This window comes from Pygoscelis adeliae, unplaced genomic scaffold (genome assembly GCF_000699105.1).
Source record: "Pygoscelis adeliae isolate BGI_AS28 unplaced genomic scaffold, ASM69910v1 Scaffold205, whole genome shotgun sequence".
Classification (NCBI taxonomy): Eukaryota; Metazoa; Chordata; class Aves; order Sphenisciformes; family Spheniscidae; genus Pygoscelis; species Pygoscelis adeliae.
In genome coordinates this window covers 70,683-81,158 of record NW_008824759.1, presented here as the reverse complement: position 1 = coordinate 81,158, position 10,476 = coordinate 70,683, and the positions used below count along the sequence as shown (strand labels likewise).

At 40.6% G+C, this 10,476-nt stretch overlaps 1 protein-coding gene across 1 annotated transcript in view; it reads right to left on the bottom strand.

Annotated features, from left to right (window-relative positions):
- KARS (lysyl-tRNA synthetase) overlaps nt 1–10,474 on the bottom strand; it is an 11,276-nt gene extending 802 nt beyond the window's left edge. The window contains exons 1-14 of the mRNA XM_009323515.1: nt 10,406–10,474; nt 10,247–10,347; nt 9,851–10,001; nt 9,483–9,648; nt 8,974–9,067; nt 8,515–8,701; nt 8,214–8,339; nt 4,747–4,866; nt 4,342–4,504; nt 4,069–4,242; nt 3,209–3,294; nt 2,463–2,548; nt 1,999–2,125; nt 189–332 (exon numbers count right to left, since the gene is read on the bottom strand). Coding sequence (XP_009321790.1) covers nt 189–332; nt 1,999–2,125; nt 2,463–2,548; nt 3,209–3,294; nt 4,069–4,242; nt 4,342–4,504; nt 4,747–4,866; nt 8,214–8,339; nt 8,515–8,701; nt 8,974–9,067; nt 9,483–9,648; nt 9,851–10,001; nt 10,247–10,347; nt 10,406–10,474 — 1,794 coding nt within the window. The remainder of the gene's footprint in view (nt 1–188; nt 333–1,998; nt 2,126–2,462; nt 2,549–3,208; nt 3,295–4,068; nt 4,243–4,341; nt 4,505–4,746; nt 4,867–8,213; nt 8,340–8,514; nt 8,702–8,973; nt 9,068–9,482; nt 9,649–9,850; nt 10,002–10,246; nt 10,348–10,405) is intronic.
- Between the last annotated feature and the right edge of the window lie 2 nt (nt 10,475–10,476).

Sequence of the window (10,476 nt, the reverse complement as noted above, 5' to 3'; positions counted from 1 at the left end):
TCTGTCAAGATTTCTAAGCAAGCGCAAGAAAGAAGAGCTTTTCTGAGGGGGAATGCTTCGTCTTAGGGAATCGCAAATGGCTACACTGCCTGTTGCTCGTTTTGTTAGAGAGATGGCCTGCTTTGCAGAACCTCACCCCCCGTTCTCTGACAAAGCTCGCAGTAGGCACTGCCATGCCTAACATTTACCTTGATGTTACTGGAATCTGTAAGGAACATGGTGAAGCGATCAATTCCCATGCCCCAGCCAGCTGTAGGAGGAAGGCCATACTCCAGTGCGGTGCAGAAGTTCTCATCAATAAACATGGATTCATCATCACCTGCAGCTTTTGCCTAGATGAGAAAATCAGTAGTAAAAGGTGGGCTGTACAGAGTGAGACAGTACCACTTCTGCTAACCCCTACCAAAAAGGGAGGAGTATCGGTATTTGTAGCCATCATGTAACTGATGAAACCAAAGCCCTCTAACAGATGAAGGAATCCTGGCACCCGGAGAACTGTGGAGGTCACTTGTACAGCTGCTTCCAAAATAGCTCTAGGCTCAATTCCTTTCTGATCTGTAGTTTCCTTTTCAGACAAAGACCCAGGCCCCTCACTTCAGTAAAAGCTATCTCCAGGGCCATATGGCAGCAGATGACAGTGGAATAAATTGCTTTCAAAGGCTTCTCAGGTTCTTTATTGCTTGCAACCCCTCCTTTAATGTTTGCAGAAACAACTAAGAAGCATAATTGTTTGAATTATCAGTAGTTGCTCCATGAAACAAAGTTTAGGGATTGCTTTTTTCCCCTCAAGTAGAAAGATTAAAAAACCCTACGCAGAGATGGTAACTAATGCAGCCGACCCTGACAGCCTCCAAGTGCCAAAAGTCATAATAATAAAAACGCAGACGAGCCAACCCTCTCAAATTTAGAAAATGCCAAGTGTAAGTGTTGAAACAACAACAAACATTTTTGCTCACACAGTTTCAAGGAAGACTTTGCAAAAGACTGTTAAAGCAAACTTTTCCGCCCGAGTCTGGAATCCTGAAATGTGAACTGCCATCCTTCACCTCAATCTCCACCCTAACATTAAATTTTCAGGCAAATTTTCATTCAATACATATAATCATATGTCTGCAAAGTCTGGCTATAATCATGAGAGACAACTGCAGCAAACATATATACAACAAATCAAAGGTGAAAGAAATCTGTACTATTATTCATTCTGACTGAACGTTTTGAAACTTACTATCAAGTAAGTTAGTTAACATAAGTCTATTTTCCTGGTTTTGACAATTGTTTAATCCTCTCAGGCAGTGTGAAGCCATTAGAAAGAGCAGGAAGAACAGAAACTCTGTTTCTGCAGACCGCATCATCTGACCACAATCTCTTGTGGGCACGCGTGCATTCATGGATGTATATACCTAATTAGTAACAAAATCAGTTTCAGTCGCTCCTTTCTGAGGCTTATCTAGAGAAACCTAGTACTATAAATTTGCAGGCCTAGTAATTTCCAGTCTGCAGCTCTATTCTGTGAGCCAATTTAAAATAGTAATAACTCAGTTCAGGAAATCAGGCTATTTCTTACACACCATTCAAACACTTACCGGACACGAAAATTTATTTAAGAACCTAGTAGTATAATGTTGTGTGACTACATAAACGCTTCATGGGGGAAAAATAACTTTCAACCTGAGCAAGACAGAGAAAACTCTTTGCATGTTTGCTTTTTTTCAGATTAGTACTTCAAGTAGAATAAAAGGGAAGATATTCCAAAACAAAGTCGCACTACTAAAAAACTAATCAACAGCAGTGTTTGGACTTGCTTACCTTAGAGAGCAAGGTTCCTTTAAAAGGAACTAACTTTTAATGACAGGCTTTCACTTGAGTGAGAAACACTCGCTCAAAGTAGTAACAACCCTTTTCAGCAGTAGGGAGTAATGACAGATTTGGAATAGACATGGGAAACATTCTTTGCTTACATGCCTATATCATTGATTCACTACCAGCAAGACACCATACCTTGGCCTGATCCTCAAAAAGCTGCCGCTGACGGAAAGGATCATTAAGTTCTGTGTACGCATTGCACACTTCCTTCTTCATTATAAAGAGTTCGAAGCGTTCTGTTAGTCCCTGATGAGAGCGATGCCTATGTGAAGACGACAAAACAACCATACCTTAAAATAAACATCCTTAGAGGAGCAAAGAGCACATACATTACTTCAGGAGGATTGCCCACACTTAGCAGTAACAGCTGTCAAAACTACAAACTATTAAGCACACCTCTTCCCCAGACGACGGGTTTCATAGCTCAAGAACCAATGTCTGTCTTGGTTGGTGTCAGAATTCACAAACTCGTATACAACATCAAAATCTGTTTTCACATATGTGACCTTTTTTTGCTTGCCTTTTTTTTTTTTCTTTTTAATAAAGTAGGAGTAGAGCATTTAAAAGAGTTACACACTGACTGTGTCTCATACTCTTACCATTTGGCTAGAGGACTCATGATCTGTGGGTGATCACAGATGAACGTAGGGTTGATACACGTGACTTCCAGGAATTCACCAACTAACTGCAAAAACAAAGGCAAAACAATTATGTAGAGTACAGTATCACTTTCCCAGCACTGCCTTCCCCAAACATCCTACTTCCTTCTCTTCACTACTGAAGAAGGTACCATAAAGCTGAAAAGTTTCCCAACTAATAATTCCTGATCATGTAATGTCTTCGCTAACAGAGAGCGTACATCCTAGTTGGATAAGAAAAATGACATAGCAAAAACTGTATAAAAAATAAACAACGTAATTCAATTTGGACATTACAGCAAAGGCCAATAGGAAAAGCAGCAGAAAAACAGCTATCAGGCCCTATTTTGGGTGTAAAGGAAAAGACTTAATACAGTTGACAGAAGAACTATATGGTAAGCCTACCAGTTTGGTAAGGTACATACAAATGCACAGACAAAACTGATCTGCTTTAAGCACAAGAGACCAGTTATCAAACCAAAATCCTCTAGCACTCACATTAAGCAGGCATCGGTAAACTACATTTTGGTGTAGACAACACAAAAAGATTCTGACACAGCAAGTTTTCTCACTGTGATACAGAAATAGCTGAAGCACATTTCAGCGCGTTTGCCCAGATGCAGCTAAACTTTTGCTCTGAAGAGACTTCTATTGATACAGATAGATCCTCAAAGACATTAGGATTATAAAACCACACCTTTACTTACTCTGTCAAGAAGCCTGGCTGTTGTCCTGGGAGGTGGACACTCAACATTTCTCTCTGCACAAAGCTCATCAAAGAACCTGCGAGTTTCTGAAATTGTTATAGACAAAAATTAGAAAAGCCACCCAGGCAACCACCTTTTTTTTTTTCTTTCTGCATGCTTCAACGTGTCTTACAGTAATTTATGAGGTCTTAATGGTATACATCATGGAAAACATGAGCTTAAATGTCAATCTACAAAAACAGTGTTTGTTTTTAATCAGTTTACACTAAAATGTAAGTTATTTTATATTTCAGAAACTTGACAACAGTTAAGCACAACCCCATACAACTGCTGGTTAAAAAAGAAAACTGGGGGGGGGGGGGGGGGGGGGACGCTAAAAAGAAAAGGGGGGGGGGGGAGGGGATATCACTGAAAAGTGTATGAACTCATTTCCTTATGGCTCTGGATTCCAGGAATAAAATAGCACATATGCACATTTTGAAGCAAGCCCAAAATAATCATACTCCTAACCTATGATCACAGGCATGGAGAATCAACTGCACAAAAGACAGAAGAAATAAAAAATAAAAAGCTGGGTCTCTTCAACAGATCAAGAACTCCCCAGATCATGCCTCTTGAGTATACAGCATCACACATACTCAACAAAGGAAGAGGCAAAAGAGTCAGATCCTGCCAAAGACTGCAAGGCGTGAAGGCTTCTTTCTGGACTCTTAGGTAACAGACAAAACCAGAGAAAAGCAATCCCATGTGTTAGTACTACTTCAAAAAAGCAGCTGACAGACTGCAGGCTGAGAACTTGAGACCTTTTGCCCTCTTTCTGTTAAAGAAGAATTATAGGACATTCACACTCAGCATCTAACCTTCAGTTTCAAAACACTCAGCTGGTGGAAATTTCACTCCTAGGACCTTTTCCAGATCATACACCATGCTAATCCGCCGGAAGGGAGGGGTAAAATCTATCTCATATGCCTGTCCATCTTGACCATCTGGATGGTAAGTGATCCTGTAACTTCCAGTAATGTGTTTCACCATTCCTACAAAAGGAACCTGAAGTTTAGAAGAAGAGTATGCCACATAATATACAATTCTTCTAGAGATTCTTACTCTTTTTTAATTAATATTGCATACATCACCTGAAAGCAACTTCTCTGTAATTTCCATCAAGTCATGGTAGTCTGCATAAGCCATATAGAATTCACAAGTTGTGAACTCAGGATTGTGAGTCAAATCAATTCCTTCATTCCGGAACTGACGCCCAATTTCATATACTCTGTCCATGCCTCCAACCACCACCATCTAAACAAACGGAAATTCTAGTAAACACACTAACTTTTTCAAAAGAACTAAAGAGAGCTCAAATGCACACAACTGCAACACGACCTTACAGATCTCATGCAAGATATATTTTGTTTCCTCCAGTCCAATGACTCCACCTTTCTTCAAGAATAATCCTCGTTTTACCTACATTTACTTTTTTAGGATAAGGTCACAGCAGTCTGGAGAATGTAGGCTTAGCCATGAGGGGCTTGTATTTTTACCTTATGATAAAGCTCTGGAGCAATTCGCATATACAAATTCATATCCAGTTCATTGTGGTACGTGATAAAAGGTTTTGCCACAGCTCCACCTGGAATTATATTCATCATAGGAGTTTCAATCTGTAAAATAATAACAAAAAAAAAAATTTAACAGTGGCATAAATATTTCCAGGCTCCTACCTCAATGCCCTGCTTTCGTCTAATCTGTTTCCAAAGCAGAACTCTGTAGATCAAGCAAACAAACAAACCACAGCTAGCTTTGATAAAAAATCTCTGTATTTCATTTATTGTTTGACATTCCAGTATATGAAAACAATTCTGCACTAAAGAGCACTTCTCCCATGCAGTCAGTGAAGACAAATTACTTAAACTATTTGTTGCTATCAAGAATCATTCATATTTACTATAAATGTGAACCTGTTGGGTTCATGTTATCAAAGCCAGGAACTGGGCTGTGGCATTGTCACAAAATCATCTCTCTACATTGCAGAAAATGAGGTTCCACAAGGCCAAGTGCAAGCTCCTGCACCTGGGTCAGGGCGATTCCCAATATCAGTACAGCATGGGGAATGAATGGATTGAGAGCAGCCCTGCAGAGAAGGACTTGAGGATACTGGTGTGTGAAAAATTGGACATGAGCTGGCCATGTGCACTTGCAGCCCACAAAGCCAACTGTATCCTGGGCTGCATCAGAAGAAGCGTGACCAGCAGGTGGAGGGAGGGGATTCCCCCCCTCTACTCCACTCTGAGGCCCCACCTGGAGCACTGCATCTAACTCTGGGGTCCCTAGTACAAGAAAGAGGTGGACCTGTTGGAGCGGGTCCAGAGGAGGGCCATGGAAATGGTCCGGTAGCTGGAACACCTCTCCTATGAAGACAGGCTGAGAGGGTTGGGGTTGTTCAGCCTGGAGAAGAGAAGGCTCCGGGAAGACCTCCTTGCGGCCTTTCAATATATAAAGGGGGCTTCTAAGAGGCGCAGAGAGACTTTTTACCAAGGCCTGTAGCGACAGGACAAGGGGCGATGGTTTTAAACTGAAAGAGGGTAGATTTAGATTGGACATAAGGAAGAAATGTTTTACGGTGAGGGTGGTGAGGCACTGGAACAGGTTGCCCAGAGAAGTTGTGGATGCCCTATCCCCAGAAGTGTTCAAGGCCAGGTTGGGCGGGGCACTGAGCAACTGGGTCTAGTGAAAGATGGCCCTGTCCATGGCAGGGGGGTTGGACTAGATGATCTTTAAAGGTCCCTTCCAACCCAAACCATTCTGTGATTCTACGATAAAATCCACTTGGTAAGAGAGCGAGCTGTTTCATAAAACTTATGAGAAGTATCAGCCTTCCTCAGTATCTTCTCCAAATCATTGTTTACGCTGTAAATTCTTTAGGACAGTCTCTGTAGCAAAGCTGTAAAGCAGTTATTCTGAAAGAAATGAAATGCCACGGATACTGCAAATTTTGCAAAACCTAAACAATTTTAATAATATCGGGTTTTTTTGAAAAAATAAAATTATTAACATTTGGAATATTCAAAATTATTTGGTGGTGAGAATGGCTGCGAATATATGGATACATGGAAACATTCACTTTAGATAAAAAGCTGTTACTGATCTTCCATATGTATGGGGAATACTGGAGTCCAACTGAATTAATTTCTGAAGAGATACACAATTTCACGCAGAAAAAAGAATTAAATCAATCCGCTGCAGGCTTCAGTGAATTGATTTAGTTCAAATCATTATAAATTTTCTTTCACAGAAACTGCATTTTCTTAGATGTTCAAAAGGTGACCAGTTATGCTTCAAGCAGTATACATTATTGACTACGTAAGAAACAGACTTCAGTTCAATGTCTCTTGACATTGAAAAGAGGAAGTAGCTGAAAATGATGGAGAAATGGAGTAGCAGAATGATTTACAACTCAAAACTTGGCCCCCTACACAGAGAGCTGGTGGAAGTAGCCAAACAATTTTCGAATTGATTCTGTGGGATATGCCACGTTTAAACCGCTGTGCTTACAAACCAGCTTGGCTTTCACATTAACACAAAGAACTTCAGTATGCCTGTCCATATTCTCACATCTTAGCATCAAGAATTAATGCCCCATTACTGACCCAGAAGCATGAAAACAGGTATTTTCACAACAGAATTTCACAATTCACAACAGAACTACCTATAGCCATACAGAAAGGGAATGCTTCTATGAAATAGAATGAGACTCAGGGCTCCTGTGAAAGAACAAAGGTCAGGGCAAAAAAAAGATAAGTCAATGTGTGATAAAAAGTGAACAAGGATGCAGCTAGAACTTAAAAAAGAGAAGAAATTTTGTCGGCTATGAATTAATATAGCTCCCTAAACAAGTATTTAATGGGATTCTCCAAATAGATCTATACCACAAAACAAGCTGAGCTGCGGAAAACAGAAAGCAGTCAGCATCCCAGACAGTACTGGAATCAGAAATAAAGTTCAATTGATGATGAGTGAACTAACAAGCCCTGACAATCAGCTGAAGAACATGATAAAATACCCATGACAGTTTGGCTAATTTTTCTCAAAATTAACTATGTCTGTCCATGGCATGACACTACACAGTGCCGTATGGAATACTGGTATGATCGAGCACTGCGCGATTCATGTACCTCCAGATTGCACTCTATTGTATATAGTAGGCCACTCCCTGACTTCTCTGCCTTTTATTTTATTCCCAACATTCTCACCAAGCCTAAGCAACTTACTCCATTATTCCAACAAGTCAAAACTTCATATAAATTGAGAAGGACTCTTATGGTCCTTTTTGATTAAGTTATCAGAACACTAAAATCTGTAAGTACTAGATTAAGAATTATTTGGAAAAAACCAAAAACAAATCAAAGAAAGACATTAAAGCCATCATACATACGACAGAGATGACATAGCACAGGTTCGGATTCCCACTGCTCTCAACAAACTCCCACTGGCAGCTTTTGCAGATTCAGTTGATAAACACCGGTAAATAAACTACATTAAGGTCTAATCTTTTTGCTAACTGTAAAGTACAACCAAGAATCTGGATGCAACAGAGACCAGAGCTAGTATTATTTTCTCATATGCTACTCCGCAATAGATCTTAAGATAAAACCAATTGTACTTACAGGAAGTAAAACCTGCATTTACTTCCACAGGCAAAACACGGTTTCAGAAATGTTATTTCCACCTTGATTTACTGAAATAAGGAAAGGGCAGCAGTAGTTCGAAGTACTACCTTGACAAAAGTTTCCTGAGTCATAACCTCACCAACTGAGGAATAGTCTTAACTTTAAAAGGAGAGGAAAGGAATGGTTCTCATTACATTAAACTTATAAAATACACCGTGCTGAGGTAATTATTCTCACTTCTGTAAATATTTTGCATATGAGCCTGAATATAAAGCATCCTTGAAGCTGAGAAGCTCTAAACACATTCAGTACGCAGAGAAAAATAAACACTGAAGCCTTACCTCAAGGAAGCCCAACTCATCTAGAAAGCTCCGAATATACGTAATGATCTTTGCACGGGTTATAAATTTCTGCCTCACATAATCATTAAGAATTAAATCCAAGTATCTCTGACGATACCTAGTTTCCTGAAAAGAACAAATATCTTTAGAACAAGCTAGACAAAATGTGCTGCCAAAGGAAAAAATACCAAAACAAAACTAATGTTCCGTTGTTGATGGATACCATCAGCAGATATAAAAGGTCATCCATTCAGACCTATCTGTCAAATTGCCTCCCAAGAGTGACAGGTATGACAAGTACCTTATCTTTCAGGCCAAAGTGAAGATGAGGCAACATGTGCAGGCATGGAGACAACAGAGTTATTTCATAAGGAATAATACTCAGTTCCCCTTTCTTTGTTTTCCCAGGATTCCCCTCTACACCAATTATGTCCCCACGACGCAGCTTGTTGTTAATACGGAAATACTCTTCCTCAGATTTGTAGAGCCTGTAATTACAAAACCAATATAAGCAGTTTTGTTTAAAATTTAACATTCCAAACTGTCCTGCAAGTTTCTCCCCAGACCAAATCCTTTAAAAAAAGGATTCTTCTAGCAGGGAAGCCAACCACAACATCCTAAGCAAAACACTACCTGGCTGCCTAAGCCAACCCACAGACGAATAGCCTAAGGAGATGAAGGAATAGAATGCCCAAATACAGATCTCTAGCCCCCAGAATGCAGCTCAGTTTAGAATGCTACTGGGAATACCTCTACTTACCTGGAATTTGCCATGACCTGCAACTTGACTCCTTCACCACGAAGATCATAGAAAATCAGCTTCCCTCCAGAGGCACGCTTTGCATGGATTCGACCTAAATATCAAAGTATGCAGGACATCAGGAAGAGTCACTAGCAGAAAGGATACAGCAGCAAAAGCCACAGTATTATCACTCGGACAAAGGATCGTCAGCTCTGAACTGATCACTAACTGTGAAAGAGAAGCCTCAAAATTAATATCTTAAGTCTCAAAATTAATACCAGTGCACAAAAGACCATATGAACTTTGGGTCCTGGAGCCCATATCACAACCTGATCTTGTAGATGTTGCACAGGTCCACTCAGTCTGAAAGGACGTGTCCTGAAAAGTCTAACACTGATACAGGCTTCGTGACCGAGTAATGGGCGATGGGCAAAATTCAAAAAGAGACCACCCCATCACCAGAAGCAGCTAAGACTTGGCTTAGCAAAGCAACAGACCATCTTTCTGTATCCCAGATAAGCCTTTACCTGCCACTCTCACTGTAATGTCTGTCAAGTGATCTCCTGGCTGCAGGTGACTGTACTTCTCTATAAAATCTGAGAGACATAAGTCTACATGGAACTTGTGGGGATAGGGATCTTCACTGGTGCCCTTCAGCTGCTGGACTGCATGGCTACGGATCTTGTAGTATTGCTGTCACCAGAAACAAAAAAAAACCCAAACGATTTTGTTAGAAACTGAAAATATTTTACAGGTTGTAAATTAAAACACAGCTGCCCTTACATAGGAATATGTAGGTCTCTCCCCTTTTAACCATTTAGTTCCCCTTGAATTAAAAAAAAAACCAATAACATTTATTCTCAGAACAGTAATAAGCATGAAGCCAGATGCTCACATTTGGATCTAAGCTTTCCTCATCAGCACCAATGTTATTCTCAGAGTCAGAAGTCAAGGAAGGCTTATCTGAATGCTTTTCACTTTGCTCTTTCTGCTTTGCCTCTTTTTCAGCTATTTTTCTCTCAGCCTTTAAACGCCTCTTCAGCTCACTGCAAAAGAGAAGGAAACCAGATGCAGCAGGTACTCCGATACTTCTACAGGAAAACACTTGGTAGGATTCTGCCAAAAGCTTACTGTACAAATAACCTTGTCATTCCTCTTACTCTGCCTAAAAGTCAAAGTAACCCTCAAGCATGTTTAAACATTTTCTTCTTTGAACTCTTTTAGTTCACCTCCTATGAGATACAAATACTCAGAGAAAGTTAAAACTGAATTAAACATTACATAAACAGACCTTGAGGATGTGTGCCCGTGTGCCCAAGGACCTTCCGCAGGCCGTTTTATACATAAGAGCCTAGCAACCCCAAGTAGCGTGTAAGTGAAATAAGGCAAACTCTCCACGGAAAAGTCAGGCGCTACTCAGGGTTCCCGAAGCCGCCTTCGCGGCCCGGACCGGCCCCCCCGTGGCCCACAGGCGCCGCGGCTCTTCCCGCAGCTCCCGACCCGCCGGCCGGGGCTTCATAA